This window comes from Nematostella vectensis, chromosome 9 (assembly GCF_932526225.1).
Source record: "Nematostella vectensis chromosome 9, jaNemVect1.1, whole genome shotgun sequence".
In the NCBI taxonomy this organism is placed as follows: domain Eukaryota; kingdom Metazoa; phylum Cnidaria; class Anthozoa; order Actiniaria; family Edwardsiidae; genus Nematostella; species Nematostella vectensis.
The window spans coordinates 13086388-13104877 of record NC_064042.1 but is presented as its reverse complement, the minus strand read 5'-3'; the positions used below and the strand labels follow the sequence as shown (position 1 = coordinate 13104877).

General features: G+C 41.8%; 2 protein-coding genes and 1 long non-coding RNA gene across 3 annotated transcripts; 2 read left to right on the top strand and 1 right to left on the bottom strand.

Annotated features, from left to right (window-relative positions):
- Window positions 1-3224: 3224 nt before the first annotated feature.
- LOC125572493 (amiloride-sensitive amine oxidase [copper-containing]-like) lies at window positions 3225-7992 on the top strand. The gene is made up of 5 exons (XM_048733026.1): window positions 3225-4792; window positions 5305-5486; window positions 5824-6051; window positions 6490-6806; window positions 6985-7992. Exons 1-5 carry the CDS (start codon window positions 3298-3300, stop codon window positions 7391-7393), a joined length of 2631 nt encoding a protein of 876 aa, XP_048588983.1. The 5' UTR covers window positions 3225-3297; the 3' UTR covers window positions 7394-7992.
- A 1383-nt stretch (window positions 7993-9375) lies between these two features.
- Window positions 9376-10598, bottom strand: LOC125572495. Its single transcript, XR_007313840.1, has 2 exons — window positions 10467-10598; window positions 9376-10345 (listed from the first exon to the last, which is right to left on the bottom strand). It is a non-coding gene; the product is annotated as an uncharacterized LOC125572495 (long non-coding RNA).
- Window positions 10599-11439: 841 nt separating this feature from the next.
- On the top strand, window positions 11440-18071 carry LOC5506426 (amiloride-sensitive amine oxidase [copper-containing]). The gene is made up of 5 exons (XM_048733025.1): window positions 11440-13741; window positions 14254-14435; window positions 15838-16065; window positions 16553-16869; window positions 17047-18071. Exons 1-5 carry the CDS (start codon window positions 12247-12249, stop codon window positions 17453-17455), a joined length of 2631 nt encoding a protein of 876 aa, XP_048588982.1. The 5' UTR covers window positions 11440-12246; the 3' UTR covers window positions 17456-18071.
- Window positions 18072-18490: the final 419 nt, after the last annotated feature.

Sequence of the window (18490 nt, the reverse complement as noted above, 5' to 3'; positions counted from 1 at the left end):
TTAGGATCAATTTAGATTCTTTAAAAGAATAATTTGCTGTAATAGTTTTCCGAATGGAATGTGATTGCTTGGTATCTCGAGAAACCGGTCGAGACCGGTTAGTGCCAAAAGGTTGGTTTTATTTATTTTTGCAGTTTTCAGCCAAGGTTTGGTCGGCCAAGTTTTCCAGATATTTTTACTTGGGGCAATCAAGCTTTTGGACCATTATTTAGGGTTCGTTTCATAAATCCTTAAACAATTACACTGAACTTTTATCAGTCTTTCTGCAGTGCAACAGTATAGCTAGTTTTTTGCCATCTGGCGTGGATGGTGGATCTTGGATGTTTGGGTTCTTGAACGGAAATTACAAGGTCTGTAAAAATCATATCGTTAATTCTTTATGAATTTGTTTTAGGAATCAGTATTGGTATTAGATTCGATCGATCGCGAGAAACATTCACACAAAAAACAATTTGATTTCTGACCGTGCTTCGCGTTTGAAAAAAGACCATCCGCTTTAGCTTACTTTAATTTTTTTATGGAATTTGAAGATTCGTTAAGATTATGATTTCGATAAGTTTTTCAACTGAATCTGCTTGGTAAGATTACATCGGCGAATTTTATATAAAAAAAAAATGAAGCTACTAAGACATGTCGGTGTTTTGTTTGACGCTAGGTAGATCTATATTCGAGGGTCATGCGACAAATGTCACTTGAACTTTCCGCTGTCATGAACCGCTTAGCACGTTTGCCAAAATTAAATAAAATAATTCGTATTTTCACAGTTAATGGTCACGACTAAATATGTTTATATATAAGTAAAAGGAATACTACCCTGGCGGTGCTGCAAAAGAAGTGAATTTATGAAACATAAAACATACTCTGTTGTACGTTCTCAAACTGAGAAATAGAAAAGTAATTATCACTGTTTATAACCACATTTAGTATTTACTTTAAAGCCCTTGCAGGAAGCTAATTTGATTACATGTGTGGGGATTATAACAATTAGAAGAATTGCATAATCATTATATATATGATAAGAGGTAAAAGCGGAAGCGCGAAAAGAGCATTTGAAGAAGGAAAAGCGGTGAAAACTCATTAACGTTTGCAGGGCAAACTCCCTCTAAAGCAGACCTCTGTTAGGCGATATTGTCTTGCTAACAGAAGGAGGTGCCCTTAAAAGAAATGCTGAATCATCTAGCGGCTTAAGTGACATGTAAGAAAAAAAAAGCACAAGAACAAACGAAATGGAAAACACAATAAACGCAAGGTTAAAGAAACCATATTACGCATTCGATTCTAATAACAAAACTTCGACTGAACCTCACGTGAATTGTTATCAGTTCAATCAAGTATATTGGCTGAAAAATCGGAATCAATGGATATTTTAAAGGAGAAGCCGGAACAGCCATTAAGGTAACAAACCAAAGCGTAAGTTACAACATCATTTAAAGATGGAGGCTATTAACAAAAGACTTTAGTTTATGGGACGAAAGCAGCACACACGGAGCAGTAATCGCTCGTGTTACCTTCAACAAACATTATCCGTCATTGAATTTTGTGACAGGGATTCTTATAATCGTTATTGCGCCGTTCAACATCGTGGGAAACACATTCGTCATAGCGGCTGGGTGAGATACCCTTTGAGACATCTTAGGCACTTGCCAAAAAACCCACTGATATGTAGCGTGGCCGCCAGTGACCTTTCTAATAGGACTAGTCTACAGCCCCGTGTCCGCTACCGGTCACTTTTTCGGAAATAATGTAGTCCATAATCTAGAGCACGCATATAATGGGTTGTGCTTCTGGCTCGTAACAAGCTCTGTGTTGCAAATTCTTGGTCTTTGTGTTGATTGACTGATGGCTGTATTGTATTGACTGCTGGAGGCGCAGTTGATGTGCCATGAATGAACGTGATCTGTGTCTTGACTGTGCTGATGTTAAGTCCGATCTTTTTGGCAAAGCTGTTTAGCCTTTTCTGTCTTATTTTACAGGGCCATATATTATAAAACTGTAAAAGGTTAATATGAAACCCTCGTTAAATAAAGTTTATTGTATTGTAGTGTAGTGTAGTGTAGTGTAGTGTAGTGTAGTGTAGTGTAGTGTAGTGTAGTGTAGTGTAGTGTAGTGTAGTGTAGTGTAGTGTAGTGTAGTGTAGTGTAGTGTAGTGTAGTGTAGTGTAGTGTAGTGTAGTGTAGTGTAGTGTAGTGTAGTGTAGTGTAGTGTAGTGTAGTGTAGTGTAGTGTAGTGTAGTGTAGTGTAGTGTAGTGTAGTGTAGTGTAGTGTAGTGTAGTGTAGTGTAGTGTAGTGTAGTGTAGTGTAGTGTAGTGTAGTGTAGTGTAGTGTAGTGTAGTGTAGTGTAGTGTAGTGTAGTGTAGTGTAGTGTAGTGTAGTGTAGTGTAGTGTAGTGTAGTGTAGTGTAGTGTAGTGTAGTGTAGTGTAGTGTAGTGTAGTGTAGTGTAGTGTAGTGTAGTGTAGTGTAGTGTAGTGTAGTGTAGTGTAGTGTAGTGTAGTGTAGTGTAGTGTAGTGTAGTGTAGTGTAGTGTAGTGTATTGTATTGTATGTTGAGGGCTGGATGAGAGAACAGCTAGATCATCTGCAAAGTCCAGGTCTTCTAACTGAGACAACAGCGTCAATATCATGCCTCTTGGTTTGTCCGATTTTGTATTGCGCATGATCCAGTCAATAGAAAGAAGAAAGAGCACAGGCGAGATGATGGAGCCTTGTCTCACACCAGATTGCACAGGGAACCACTCCGATAAATTTCCGCTGACTATGACGCTGCATTCAAAATGTTGGTAGAACAACTCTGTCAAGGTCGCCAATTTGGGATCCCCACAGGACCTAACGATCTTCCAAAGATGGACGCGATGCAGACTATCGAAAGCTTTCTTAAAGTCAATGAAATTGATGTAAAGTGGAAAGTTCCATTCTAAACATTGTTCGATGTTTCTTAGAGCAAAAATCGGGTCTATGCAGCCTCTTCCCTTTCTGAATCCGGCCTGTTCTTCCCTCAGTCTGGAGTCAATTGCCGGGTCTATTCTTAGAAGAAGGATACGAAAGTACACATTAGATGGTATAGATAGTAGTGTTATGCCTCGCCAGTTGTCACAGGTGTCGAGGCTTCCTTTCTTGGGAAGTTTTACAATATGACCCCTGGCCCAGTCTTCTGGTATTGTTTCACATTTCAGTCAAATTAGAGGGTTTATTATCAGAATTTAGCCTAACAACCCCCCCCCCCCCCCCCCCACCCTAGGGCTTGACATTGATTATGCAATTATCTTTGAATTCCTTTCTTTTGTTTTCAATACAATTCACATGCTAACTCCAGATAAAGCAAGTCACATGCCTTGGCTCCCTACGCAGACAAAACAAAAAACAGTGATTATAATTCAGCGGCTAAGAGATATCATCCTTTCATCAATAGCCTTAGAAGAATTGTTTGTGTTTCTCACACTAGAACGCCTTATTTGTACTATATCGATAAGGACCATGACCTCACAAGAAACCGAAGAAGAGGTTGCACTTCACAGGCAGGGAGATTCTACTCATGCAAAAACGACAACATTCACCTCTAGTTCTTCGAGACTCTGGAAATATTTGTCTTTGATTCTACTTCTGCTATGTTTGGCGTTACTTATTGCACTCATTGTAGTAGCAACTCGTGGGAACGACCAAAGGCCAGTACGCACATCTGATAAAGTTACACCACAATGTGCTGAAGGGATGTCACGGGAGTCCACGAGTTCGTCAGAGCGAGGGCTGTTTGAGGACCTACTAGAGGACGAACACAAAGCGGTACGAGACTACATGCTAGGGATAGAAGAACTTGGACTAACACCGATACATGTCGCACAATTTAAAGCCAAAGTAGACTTAAACTTTATTGCAATGATACAATTTCAGCCGCCTTCTAAAGCAGCCGCTTTAAGATATCTTGACAAAAATCAAGCCAAACCGGAACGAGAAGCACTTGTGGTAATATTTAAAGGAGCAGCAAAGCCCCCTATAGTTGAAGAATATATCGTTGGGCCTGTATCGAAACCGACTAGCCATCGCCTAAGGGTGATCCCTGGCCGATCGTATCCGATTGCTTTCGACTCCCGACCTTTCTTATCAGTAGAGATTAGAGCCCTAAGTCATATTTGGAAGAATGTTTCACGTAAGGCTTACCGTTTGTTGACAGAGAGCTTTGACGGCTACTCCTATCACAATTGCACGGATCGCTGCCTTACTATGCAGTTCTCTGCTCCCGTGGGTTACACAAACAAAACCCGTGGTGCTTGGTATGCCTTCCACCGCGATCACCCTCCATTGTTCGTATACCCACTGCCCTTCGAAATTTATATTGATCACGCAGGCTCTGATACCTCTAAATGGAGCGTCGGAAAAGTCTACTACAATGGACAGCTGTTCGATTCCCTAGATGCACTCTTGGTAGCATATAATGCTGATACTTTAAACAAAACCAAGATCCCTGACACTGACACACTCTTTTCCTCCTACGAGCGTCGTGGTCGGCCCCAGCCTTCCAAGCCAATGCGCGGTCCAGAGCTGTACGAGCCGGATGGTAAGCGATATGAAGTACGGGGTCATCACGTGGAATACATGAACTGGGCTTTTGACTTCCGCATTGATACCCTCAAAGGGTTCCAAATTTATGACATCCGATTCAACGGGACGCGGATTATTTATGAGTTGAGCCTACAAGAAGCTATCGCCACATACACTGGATTCTCGCCGGTTCAGGGAAGTAACAACTTTGTGGATAGTAACTGGTTCACAGGAAGCAACAATCATGATCTGGTTCCAGGTAAGGATGGATCTGGTCAGTGGCTGACTTTTAAGTGCGTGTAGACGGTAAGGCAGTGGGGGGTTGTGAAGGGTGTGGTTTGGTCAATAATTGTGTTTTTATTTATGGATCACATGTAGATGGGGCCCTAGGGTTTACCTGAGGCTAAAAGGTGTTAGCACCTATATAAGTGTTGTAAGGTGTTAGGGCTCTTGAATAAGAAGGTCGAAAGTCGTGATTTGAATGATACAAAATATTGTCGTAATGTGATAAAATCAATTATAGATGATGACTATGATGTGAGAAGGAAGGAGAAGGATAGGGATGATAAAGATGTTTCTGAAGAGAGCCAAAATAACGAGGATAATATACAATTATAAAGAGGTGGATTAGGAAGAATAGGATGGCCATTTGAGGGATGTGACCTGGTGGTGAATCCATGAAGGCAAGCATAGTATTTTCTTGGTTTTGCCGAAGATGTGATTTGAATTCTTTCTCAAGAGTGCTTAATAAACCTATCCCTATTTATTTAGGCGTCGACTGCCCGGGTACAGCCACGTTTTTTGACGTCGTCCATATGGCGGACACTTCCGGTCCATATACTATCAAGAATGCAGCATGTTTGTTTGAGTTAAACTCAGGTATCCCGCTGAGACGACATTACGCAAATGACTTTTCAAGTGCGTACCGATTCTACGGCGGAATGACCAATCAGGTGTGTCTATCAGTTGTCAATCAGATGTTGAGTAGCCAGATGTTCGAGTTTTCTATAAGATAGTCAACAAGGTGCATTATTTTAGGAATTATTTTAGTATAAAGCTACCTTCAAATAAATGAAGGTTTTAATAATTCTCAGTAATAGATAACCGCTTTTGTCGCCGCTTTTTCGCTTCTCACTATCTATGGCTCAATAGAGTATGGTAGCCAATCAAATTGCGAGATTCCTGATAGTACGTGAGTAGATATATACAAAAATTTGTTATTCCGATATTGGATAGCCAATGAAGTGTGTCTGTAAGAGTGCAAAGGCTCATGATTTGCCTCGTTTTCAGGTTCTTGTCCTTCGCACCATAGCAACTGTCGGTAACTATGACTACGTTCACGATGCCATTTTTTACCAAAATGGCGTCATTGAGGTCAAAATGTCAGCTTCCGGTTTCGTCTTTGGGTCGTTCTACACGTCTGATGTGTCACCCTACGGCTACCCCATCCACACCAACCACCTGACCAGTACAACACACGACCACCTGCTCCACTATAAGGTCGACTTGGATGTAGAGGTTAGCGTGGGACTACCGCACTGATAGTGTCTGTAATAGAACTGGGACTTGGATAACTAAAAACTCGATTTCCCTGGGATAAGGACCTTTGGATCAATTGAACTCAAAACGAGAATAACTCAAACTACCCACTTACTAACCATAGTAGGGAGGGCCGGAAGGGGCTAACCTTATTACAACTCATAGCCATGGGAGGCCTCGAGTTATTGGTTGGGGGCACGATACAGAAACATCGAGAAAACATCGGGGTCACATCCAGCTACGCCCCCTACTGGTCATTTTCTTAATTTGTTTTTGAAAATATTGTAGGGGCACGTGCCCCCAGAGCCCAGGGCTCTGCACACCCTCTGCGGCCCCTGATATCATAACACATACACTGCCGGCGCCACCTACACTGGCATCATCGACTAACTTATCGTTGATTTCCCCCTATTACAGGGAACTGCCAACTCATACGAGACGATTGAAATAGGCATTGAGAACACTACCAACCGCTTCTTGCCTGACTACCCACCACATTTGTTCAGGAAAGTTCTCAAACCGAGCGTCAAGAAAACGGAGCAGGAAGCCCTGTACAAGTTCAATTTTGACACGCCCAAGTATCTCAACTTTTTCAACGAGGGAAAGAAAAATAAGATGGGGGTCAAGAAGGGGTACAGGATCCAGCATCATGGCATCATGAAGCAGCTCTACCCGGAAGACTTTGGCATGATTCCGATGATTAGTTGGTCTCTTTATCAGCTTGCTGTCACCAGGTAAACCAGCTACACCGATTTAGAGGGACCGGTTTTTGTTTAGTCAATTTTAACAAATGGGTGGTCTAGTCGCTGTGCAAAAAAGATAACCATAACTTTTTTTAAATCTTAAATGAGGCGAGTTTACCTAACAAGCTATGGCCTGTTAGTAACTGCTTTTTGCTCTCCTTTTCAACAGACAAAAGGAAAGTGAACTTTCCAGTACCTCCTTGTACAACCAAAACGCGCCCTCGACACCCCATATCGATTTCCGAGACTTCGTACGTGACGACGAGGATATAGTTAATCAAGATTTGGTTGCCTGGGTAACCACTGGCGTGATGCATGTACCTCATTCCGAAGACATCCCGACGACTGCAACCCCCGCGAATGCGGCAGGATTCTTTATTCGGCCATTTAACTACTACGACGAAGACCCATCTGTGGGCTCAAGCAATGCGGTCGTGATAAAACCCGCGAATAAGGACTTCACTGCAAGTACGATCAATAGGTTTGGGACGCCTACGAAACCAGTGTGTCTGCCGATGGGATACAATATGACATTTGATGGTCGCTATGGTTACCTGGCAATGGCGCGAGGGAACTAGAATAGTTCTAATATAGTTTTAGATGTCTTACCTAGGGGCTTGTTATTCGCTTTCGGTCGGGTTGTGTGATCGCTATATGTTTAAGCCTGCGTTTGTGAACGTTTTATAGGTGATGGGAAGCCAGGTCGCTATTGTTACCCATGGCAATAGCGCGAGGGAACTTATAAAGTTGCATATTGTTTCCAGTGTATTTTATAGATATCGTACCTAAGGACAACCTTTTTACTCGCTTTCGGTCGGGTTGTGTGAACGCTATTTGTTTGAGCCTGCGTTTGTGTTCATTTAATAACAACGACGACGCCGTGGACGTGTGATACAGGCTGAGAAAATCGAGGACTAGGGACACTAAAGCAACGACGACGACAATGTGGAAGACGACTGCAATTTTGATCCAGAATTCAATAGCGGCACGTGGATATGCGTTCTGACTGAAGACATTTTAGCCGTTTTCCACCTAAGCAGGACGTAAGAATCTTCACAGCCAATTGAGGACATGAAAGTTTCCACTACGTTTGCCAATGTAGCAATGTTGTCCTTAGTTTATTTTATCTGTAACGTTTTGCTTATTCCATTGCAATAAAATTTGAATTGATCGTCAAGCAGAAGGCATCTTTGTCGATCTCGTTTCCCTGGCCGTCGTCCTCGTCCTGTGACTAACTGGAGCTCCCCCAGCCTTTGTCTGTTAACGTAAAGTAGACAATTAGGATCAATTTAGATTCTTTTAAAGAATAATTTGCTGTAATAGTTTTCCGAATGGAATGTGATTGCTTGGTATCTCGAGAAACCGTGCCGGTCGAGACCGGTTAGTGCCAAAAGGTTGGTTTTATTTATTTTTGCAGTTTTCAGCCAAGGTTTGGTCGGCCAAGTTTTCCAGATATTTTTACTTGGGGCAATCAAGCTTTTGGACCATTATTTAGGGTTTGTTTCATAAATTCTTAAACAATTACACTGAACTTTTATCAGTCTTTCTGCACTGCAACAGTATACGTCTCAGCATCTCAGCTAGTTTTTTGCCATCTGGCGTGGATGGTGGATCTTGGATGTTTGGGTTCTTGAACAGAAATTACAAGGTCTGTAAAAATCATATCGTTAATTCTTTATGAATTTGTTTTAGAAATCGGTATTGGTATTAGATTCGATCGATCGCGAGAAACATTCACACAAAAAACAATTTGATTTCTGACCGTGCTTCGCGTTTGAAAAAAGACCATCCGCTTTAGCTTACTTTAATTTTTTATGGAACTTGAAGATTCGTTAAGATTATGATTTCGATAAGTTTTTCAACTGAATCTGCTTAGTAAGATTACATCGGCGAATTTTATTTAAAAAAAATTGAAGCTACTAAGACATGTCGGTGTTTTGTTTGACGCTAGGTAGATCTATATTCGAGGGTCATGCGACAAATGTCACTTGAACTTTCCGCTGTCATGAACCGCTTAGCACGTTTGCAAAAATTAAATAAAATAATTCGTATTTTCACAGTTAATGGTCACGACTAAATATGTTTATATATAAGTAAAAGGAATAATACCCTGGCGGTGCTGCAAAAAAAAGTGAATTTATGAAACAATTCTAGCATCTTTTTTTCCAAAACATACTCTGTTGTACGTTCTCAAACTGAGAAATAAAAAAGTAATTATCACTGTTTATAACCACATTTAGTATTTACTTTAAAGCCCTTGCAGGAAGCTAATTTGATTACATGTGTGGGGATTATAACAATTAGAAGAATTGCATAATCATTATATATATGATAAGAGGTAAAAGCGGAAGCGCGAAAAGAGCATTTAAAGAAGGAAAAGCGGTGAAAACTCATTAACGTTTGCAGGGCAAACTCCCTCTAAAGCAGACCTTTGTTAGGCGATATTGTCTTGTTAACAGAAGGAGGTGCCCTTAAAAGAAATGCTGAATCATCTAGCGGCTTCAGTGACATGTAAGAAAAAAAAGCACAAGAACAAACGAAATGGAAAACACAATAAACGCAAGGTTAAAGAAACCATATTACGCATTCGATTCTAATAACAAAACTTCGACTGAACCTCACGTGAATTGTTATCATCAAGATGGAGGCTATTAACAAAAAACTTTAGTTTATGGGACGAAAGCAGCACACACGGAGCAGTAATCGCTCGTGTTACCTTCAACAAACATTATCCGTCATTGAATTTTGTGTAAGGGATTCTTATAATCGTCATTGCGCCGTTCAACATCGTGGGAGACACATTCGTCATAGCGGCTGCGGTGAGAGACCCTTTGAGACATCTTAGGCACTTGCCAAAAAACCCACTGATATGTAGCGTGGCCGCCAGTGACCTTTCTAATAGGACTAGTCTACAGCCCCGTGTCCGCTGCCGGTCACTTTTTCGGAAATAATGTAGTCTATAATCTAGAGCACGCATATAATGGGTTGTGCTTCTGGCTCGTAACAAGCTCTGTGTTGCAAATTCTTGGTCTTTGTGTTGATTGACTGATGGCTGTCGCGCGTCCAAATAAGTACTCGACTATAATGACACCACGACGCGCTAAACTCGCAGCCGTCGGGATATGGCTTTACTCCGTGGCTTTTGCATTAATGGTGGGGTTCCTAAGCGCCCGATATGCTCTAGGCCTGGTTTCACTATACAAATAATGCTGGTTATACTCATAATCCAAGTATTTTATTCCTTCATATTGTTCTTTGTTCACCGACAAGCAAAGCGAGTTCAGAGATTCAAATCTTCGGCGACGACTGTCCGATTGGTCCTCGAGCGCGAGCGAAAGGTGACCCGAGCGATCTTGACAGTGCTGACTGTCTTTAAGACTTGTTTCGTCCCGTGGACTTTGACTCAAGTTGTTTTCTACGCATGCGCTCCATGCCGCTCGCAGTTCCATATTTTAGTATTGTGCTACTATGTCATGGGAATGCTCATCAATCTAAATGCTGCAGTCAATCCATTCCTGTATGCCTGGAGGCTGAGAAAATATAGAAATACAATTGAAAATTTGATTGATGGCTGTCCAGTATGCATGGACATATGTTTACCGTAGCTCATGGCAGTAAAGGCGAAATAACCTCCTTACTTACTTTACTTACTTAGGCCTCATCATCCCTGGTGTGACATAAGGACAGTATAGTTCGTCTCCATTCTCGACGGTTGCGGGCAAGGTACTGTGCATGTCCCCAACTGAGGCCAAGATCTTTTAATTCAGAGGCAATGGTTCTCCGCAAGGTGGTCTTTGGCCTACCAGGTTTCCGCCTTCCTGCTGGTGTCCAGTGCAGGTCAATCTTTGGTATCCGTTGTTGGTCCATGCGGAGGACATGACCAAGCCATTTCAAGCGCCGGTATCTGATCTGATTGACCAAGCTGCTGCTACTGGTATTCTTGTAAAGCTCCTGATTTGAGATGACATTTGGCCAGAATATACCACAGATTCTTCTCAGACAACGGTTATGGAACACGTTCAGCTTCTTCATGTCGGCCGTAATCACTCTTCACCACTCTGATCCTTACAGGAGGACTGGCTTCACATTGCTGGTGTAAATCCGTATCTTGGTTTTCAAGCTGTATTGCCTTGACTTTCAGATGGTACGTAGTGCAGCAAAAGCGCCTGGAGCTTTGCCCAGACGTGCGGTGATGTCTTTTCCAGCGGGATTGTCCAAGGTAACTATACTACCAAGGTAGGTGAAATCTTCAACTCTTTTTAGTGGTATGGAATCGACTGTGATGGGAGGCGCAGTTGATGTGCCATAAATGAACGTGATCTGTGTCTTGACTGTGCTGATGTTAAGTCCGATCTTTTTGGCAAAGCTGTTTAGCCTTTTCTGTCTTAGTTTGCAGGGCCATATAATATAAAACTGTAAAAGGTTAATATGAAACCCTCGTTGAATAAAGTTTATTGTATTGCATTGTATTGTATTGTATTGTATTGTATTGTATTGTATTGTATTGTATTGTATTGTATTGTATTGTATTGTATTGTATTGTATTGTATTGTATTGTATTGTATTGTATTGTATTGTATTGTATTGTATTGTATTGTATTGTATTGTATTGTATTGTATTGTATTGTATTGTATTGTATTGTATTGTATTGTATTGTATTGTATTGTATTGTATTGTATTGTTGAGGGCTGGATGAGAGAACAGCTAGATCATCTGCAAAGTCCAGGTCTTCTAACTGAGACAACAGCGTCAATATTATGCCTCTTGGTTTGTCCGATTTTGTATTGCGCATGATCCAGTCAATAGAAAGAAGAAAGAGCACAGGCGAGATGATGCAGCCTTGTCTCACACCAGATTGCACAGGGAACCACTCCGATAAATTTCCGCTGACTATGACGCTGCATTCAAAATGTTGGTAGAACAACTCTGTCAAGGTCGCCAATTTGAGGGGATCCCCATAGGACCTAACGATCTTCCAAAGATGGACGCGATGCAGACTATCGAAAGCTTTCTTAAAGTCAATGAAATTGATGTAAAGAGGAAAGTTCCATTCTAAACATTGTTCGATGATGTTTCTTAGAGAAAAAATCGGGTCTATGCAGCCTCTTCCCTTTCTGAATCCGGCCTGTTCTTCCCTCACTCTGGAGTCAATTGCCGGGTCTATTCTTAGAAGAAGGATACGAAAGTACACATTAGATGGTATAGATAGTAGTGTTATGCCTCGCCAGTTGTCACAGGTGTTGAGGCTTCCTTTCTTGGGAAGTTTTACAATAAGACCCCTGGCCCAGTCTTCTGGTATTGTTTCACATTTCAGTCAAAATAGAGGGTTTATTATCAGAATTTAGCCTAACAAACCCCCCCACCCTAGGGCTTGACATTGATTATGCAATTATCTTTGAATTCCTTTCTTTTGTTTTCAATACAATTCACATGCTAACTCCAGATAAAGCAAGTCACATGCCTTGGCTCCCTACGCAGACAAAACAGAAAACGGTGATTATAATTCAGCGGCTAAGAGATATCATCCTTTCATCAATAGCCTTAGAAGAATTGTTTGTGTTTCTCACACTAGAACGCCTTATTTGTACTATATCGATAAGGACCATGACCTCACAAGAAACCGAAGAAGAGGTTGCACTTCACGGTCAGGGAGATTCTACTCATGCAAAAACGACAACATTCACCTCTAGTTCTTCGAGACTCTGGAAATATTTGTCTTTGATTCTACTTCTGCTATGTTTGGCGTTACTTATTGCACTCATTGTAGTAGCAACTCGTGGGAACGACCAAAGGCCAGTACGCACATCTGATAAAGTTACACCACAATGTGCTGAAGGAATGTCACGGGAGTCCACGAGTTCGTCAGAGCGAGGGCTGTTTGAGGACCTACTAGAGGACGAACACAAAGCGGTACGAGACTACATGCTAGGGATTGAAAAGCTTGGACTAACACCGGTACATGTTGCACAATTTAAAGCCAAAGTAGACTCAAACTTTATTGCAATGATACAATTTCAGCCGCCTTCTAAAGCAGCCGCTTTAAGATATCTTGACAAAAATCAAGCCAAACCGGAACGAGAAGCACTTGTGGTAATATTCAAAGGAGCAGCGAAGCCCCCTATAGTTGAAGAATATATCGTTGGGCCTGTATCGAAACCGACTAGCCATCGCCTAAGGGTGATCCCTGGGCGATCGTATCCGATTGCTTTCGACTCCCGACCTTTCTTATCAGTAGAGATTAGAGCCCTAAGTCATATTTGGAAGAATGTGTCACGTAAGGCTTACCGTTTGTTGACAGAGAGCTTTGACGGCTACTCCTATCACAATTGCACGGATCGCTGCCTTACTATGCAGTTCTCTGCTCCCGTGGGTTACACAAACAAAACCCGTGGTGCCTGGTATGCCTTCCACCGCGATCACCCTCCATTGTTCGTATACCCACTGCCCTTCGAAATTTATATTGATCACGCAGGCTCAGATACCTCTAAATGGAGCGTCGGAAAAGTCTACTACAATGGACAGCTTTTCGATTCCCTAGACGCACTCTTGGTAGCATATGATGCTGATACTTTAAACAAAACCAAGATCCCTGACACTGACACACTCTTTTCCTCCTACGAGCGTCGTGGTCGGCCCCAGCCTTCCAAGCCAATGCGCGGCCCAGAGCTGTACGAGCCGGATGGTAAGCGATATGAAGTACGGGGTCGTCACGTGGAATACATGAACTGGGCTTTTGACTTCCGCATTGATACCCTCAAAGGGTTCCAAATTTATGACATCCGATTCAACGGGACGCGGATTATTTATGAGTTGAGCCTACAAGAAGCTATCGCCACATACACTGGATTCTCGCCGGTTCAGGGAAGTAACAACTTTGTGGATAGTAACTGGTTCACAGGAAGCAACAATCATGATCTGGTTCCAGGTAAGGATGGATCTGGTCAGTGGCTGACTTTTAAGTGCGTGTAGACGGTAAGGCAGTGGGGGGTTGTGAAGGGTGTGGTTTGGTCAATAATTGTGTTTTTATTTATGGGGCACATGTAGATGGGGCCCTAGGGTTTACCTGAGGCTAAAAGGTGTTACCACCTATATAAGTGCTATAAGATGTTAGGGCCCTTGAATAAGAAGGTCGAAAGTCGTGATTTGAATGATACAAAATATTGTCGTAATATGATAAAATCAATTATAGATGATGACTATGATGTGAGATGGAAGGAGAAGGATAGGGATGATAAAGATGTTTACGATGAGAGCCAAAATAACGAGGTTAATATATGATTATAAAGAGGTGGATTAGGAAGAATAGGATGGCCATTTGAGGGATGTGACCTGGTAGTGGATCCATGAAGGCAAGCATAGTATTTTCTTGGGTTTGCCGAAGATGTGATTTGACTTCTTTCTCAATAGTGCTTAACAAACCTATCCCTATTTATTTAGGCGTCGACTGCCCGGGTACAGCTACGTTTTTTGACGTCGTCCATATGGCGGACACTTCCGGTCCATATACTATCAAGAATGCAGCATGTTTGTTTGAGTTAAACTCGGGTATTCCGCTGAGACGACATTACGCAAATGACTTTTCAAGTGCGTACCGATTCTACGGCGGAATGACCAATCAGGTGTGTCTATCAGTTGTCAATCAGATGTTGAGTTGCCAGATGTTCGAGTTTTCTATGAGTGAATAGATAGTCAACAAGTTGCATTATTTTAGGAATTATTTTAGTATAAAGCTACCTTCAAATAAATGAAAGTTTTAATAATTCTCAGTAATAGATAACCGCTTTCGTTGCCGCTTTTTCGCTACTCACTATCTATGGCTCAAAAGAGTACGGGAGCCAATCAAATTGCGAGATTCCTGATAGTACGTGACTGGATATATTCAAGAGACCATGATGTAAGAAAACGAATCCCCGTATTAGGGTATGTTCCAATGATGACGTCCGTGAAAGCTATTTTTAGAACAACCAGTTTTTTTTAGATAGGCCTCTGATTGGTCAGCACTCACGTTTCCTAGCAACATAAGTCTTACTCGTGATAACATCTTGAGCGATGTGAACCGGCAAAGGCTGTTATGGAAATCTTTTTGACCGAAAATACCTTCCTTTTTTACGGACGCTGTGAAAATGATTTTCCAGATAGTACGCTATATTCAATCAACCGTTGCATAGAGTGCGTGATTTTAGGCGTGGGGAACAACTTCCCCAGTAAACGTTTTCACAGCTGATTCGCAATGTAAAATAACTATCAATCAGAAATCTGTGTTTACAACACACAATTCTCTACCAATTCCCTTTTGATGAAAAAGATACATCCAGAACTTAATAACATTATATTCACACCGATATTGTGGTTATTAAGACAGGTATTTCACCAATAAAAGATTTCAAGTCTTTATAATGAAATAAATCTTATTCCTTTGACAAGGGTTTCTTGAGTGACATGATTTATGAACATTTAGAAACGTGTAGAAATGAAGTTCATTCGTCTAAAAATAAAGGCCTTCTTGTATTAAAATACATAACATAGACTCTAAGAATGCCTAGGTATATCTCACCGAATTGCAGAGAAAAAGAACTTTTTAGGAGTCTGCACGATGTATCTTGTATGAACTTCAAATTCACCGTCTCCCCGACGTCTTCCCGTTCAATTATTTATATAACATTTAGATAACTGAACATTAGATAACTTAACAGATACCAGGGCACCACCCTATGAAAAGCATTGTGATCATGAGCCTTGAAGAGCAGCTAAAAGGATAAAAAGGAAAAAAATTGTTGTGAAATTGTACTAGCTCGTGGTGCCCATAACCAAATATGGCGCGACGAACCATATATGGATGCTATGATTGACAAGCTCGCGCAATCTAAAAATAGCTTTCATGGACGACATCATGGGCCACGGGGATTTTTTCTCTTATATCATGGTCTCTTGATATATTCCAATAGTTGTTATTCCGATATTGGGTAGCCAATTAAGTGTGTCTGTAAGAGTGCAAAGGCTCATCATTTGCCTCGTTTTCAGGTTCTTGTCCTTCGCACCATAGCAACTATCGGTAACTATGACTACGTTCACGATGCCATTTTTTACCAAAATGGCGTCATTGAGGTCAAAATGTCAGCTTCCGGTTTCGTCTCTGGGTCGTTCTACACGCCTGATGTGTCACCCTATGGCTACCCAATCCACACCAACCACCTGACCAGTACAACACACGACCACCTGCTCCACTATAAGGTCGACTTGGATGTAGAGGTTAGCGTGGGACTACCGCACTTTAAATCTTGTACTGATCGTGTCTGTAATTGAAGTAGAACTGGGACTTGGATAACTAAAATCTCGATTTTCCTGGAATTTGGACCTTGAGTCCTTTTGACTCGGAATCAATTGAACCTCAAAACGAGAATAACTCAAACTAACCATTACTCATTAAAATTGATAAACGTCACCATAGTAAGGAGGGCCGGACGGGGCTAACCTTATTGCAACTCATAGCCATGGGAGGCCTAGAATTATTGGCGGGTGGCACGATACACAGAAACATTAAGAAAACATTGGGGAGCTCAGCCACGCCCCTACTGGTCATTTTCTTAATTTGTTTTTGAAAATATTGTGGGGGCACGTGCCCCCAAAGCCCAGGGCTCTGCACACCCTTGGCCCCTGATATCATAACACATACACTGCCGGCGCCACCTACACTGGCATCATCGACTAACTTATCGTTGATTTCCCCCTATTACAGGGAACTACCAACTCATACGAGACGATTGAGATAGGCATTGAGAACACTACCAACCGCTTCATGCCTGACTACCCACCACATTTGTTCAGGAAAGTTCTCAAACCGAGCGTCAAGAAAACGGAGCAGGAAGCCCTGTACAAGTTCAATTTTGACACGCCCAAGTATCTCAACTTTTTCAACGAGGAAAAGAAAAATAAGATGGGGGTCAAGAAGGGGTACAGGATCCAACATCATGGCATCATGAAGCAGCTCTACCCAGAAGACTTTGGCATGATTCCGATGATTAGTTGGTCTCTTTATCAGCTTGCTGTCACCAGGTAAACCAGCTACACCGATTTAGAGGGACCGGTTTTTGTTTAGTCAATTTTAACAAATGGGTGGTCTAGTCGCTGTGCAAAAAGATAACCATAACTTTTTTTAAATCTTAAATGAGGCGAGTTTACCTAACAAGCTATGGCCTGTTAGTAACTGCTTTTTGCTCTCCTTTTCAACAGACAAAAGGATAGTGAACCTTCCAGTACCTCCTTGTACAACCAAAATGCGCCCTCGACACCCCATATCGATTTCCGAGACTTCGTACGTGACGACGAGGATATAATTAATCAAGATTTGGTTGCCTGGGTAACCACTGGCTTGATGCATGTACCTCATTCCGAAGACATCCCGACGACTGCAACCCCCGCGAATGCGGCAGGATTCTTTATTCGGCCATTCAACTACTATGACGAAGACCCATCTGTGGGCTCAAGCAATGCGATCGTGATAAAACCCGCGAATAGGGACTTCACTGCAAGTACGATCCATAGGTTTGGGACGCCTACGAAGCCAGTGTGTCTGCCGAAGGGATACAATATGACATTCGATGGTCGCTATGGTTACCTAGCAATGGCGCGAGGGAACTAATATAGTTCTAATATAGTTTTAGATATCTTACCTAGGGGCAACGTGTTACTCGCTTTCGGTCAGGTTGTGTGATCGCTATATGTTTAAGCCTGCGTTTGTGAACGTTCTATAGGTGATGGGAAGCCAGGTCGCTATTGTTAGTAGTATAGTAGGGACCGAATTAGCCCTTTTTTGCGCAGGCATACGTAATGAGCCTTTGTTGACACAGGTTGTCCTTTGTTCTAGACCATGTCTTTTGTTGACACAGAGGTCAACAAAACTAGAGCTCTACCGCTAGGGTGCGTGGAGAGAAAAAGGATCTCTTACGGGTTATTGTATGGAAATTTAAATGAGGTCTACTAAAAGACAACGCACCATTGTTTAGCGAGCACTTGTTTTTATTCAACGTTAATGATAAAGTAAAAATTACTAGGGTAACAATGTTGAGATCGTTTGAGTATACAAAGATTTTTAGCTAGCACAACTAGCACTGTAATTTTAGTTAGAGCTTAGATTACATAACATTATTCTTTAAAACGGCTTTTTTCACGGTCAAGCAGTTCAACTACGATTGTAAAATGGTTTATTCCAAGTTGGGACATCTGCTTGCTGAGGAATCGACTACTCTCTGAACATCTTTGACGGCAGTAATTTTCTCTTACTTATAGGCGATTCCGTTACTTCACTCCAGTCAAACCCGTCTTTGTCCATTAGGTTTTATCGCGTATCTATGATTTTCTTAAATCTGATCCTTCCGTAAAGTACGCATCCACTTTAGATGCTAAAAAACGACTTTTCTTAGCTCTTTACGATATTGGGGAACAAGGTCATTTGTTGCTTTGACTTCAGCCACCACTTCAGCCTTTTTTACGCTGCTCATACGTAGCAACAAGTTCTTTCCAATGACCATGAGAGCGATCTATTAATTCAGCTTGCAGACGATCCCAGACATTTGGGATGGTATCATCTATATTTTCGTCTGAAGCGGGGGTTTCAACCGTAGTATGATCGGATTGGGTAGATTCGCTATCCGAATAATCTTCAAATGTTTTTGTC

Coding starts and splice junctions, on each gene's coding strand:
- LOC125572493 (XM_048733026.1), top strand. CDS start 3,298: ATGCTAACTCCAGATAAAGCAAGTCACATGCCTTGGCTCCCTACGCAG. Junction 5,487..5,823: donor ACGGCGGAATGACCAATCAG/GTGTGTCTATCA, acceptor CCTCGTTTTCAG/GTTCTTGTCCTTCGCACCAT. Junction 6,807..6,984: donor TATCAGCTTGCTGTCACCAG/GTAAACCAGCTA, acceptor CCTTTTCAACAG/ACAAAAGGAAAGTGAACTTT.
- LOC5506426 (XM_048733025.1), top strand. CDS start 12,247: ATGCTAACTCCAGATAAAGCAAGTCACATGCCTTGGCTCCCTACGCAG. Junction 14,436..15,837: donor ACGGCGGAATGACCAATCAG/GTGTGTCTATCA, acceptor CCTCGTTTTCAG/GTTCTTGTCCTTCGCACCAT. Junction 16,870..17,046: donor TATCAGCTTGCTGTCACCAG/GTAAACCAGCTA, acceptor CCTTTTCAACAG/ACAAAAGGATAGTGAACCTT.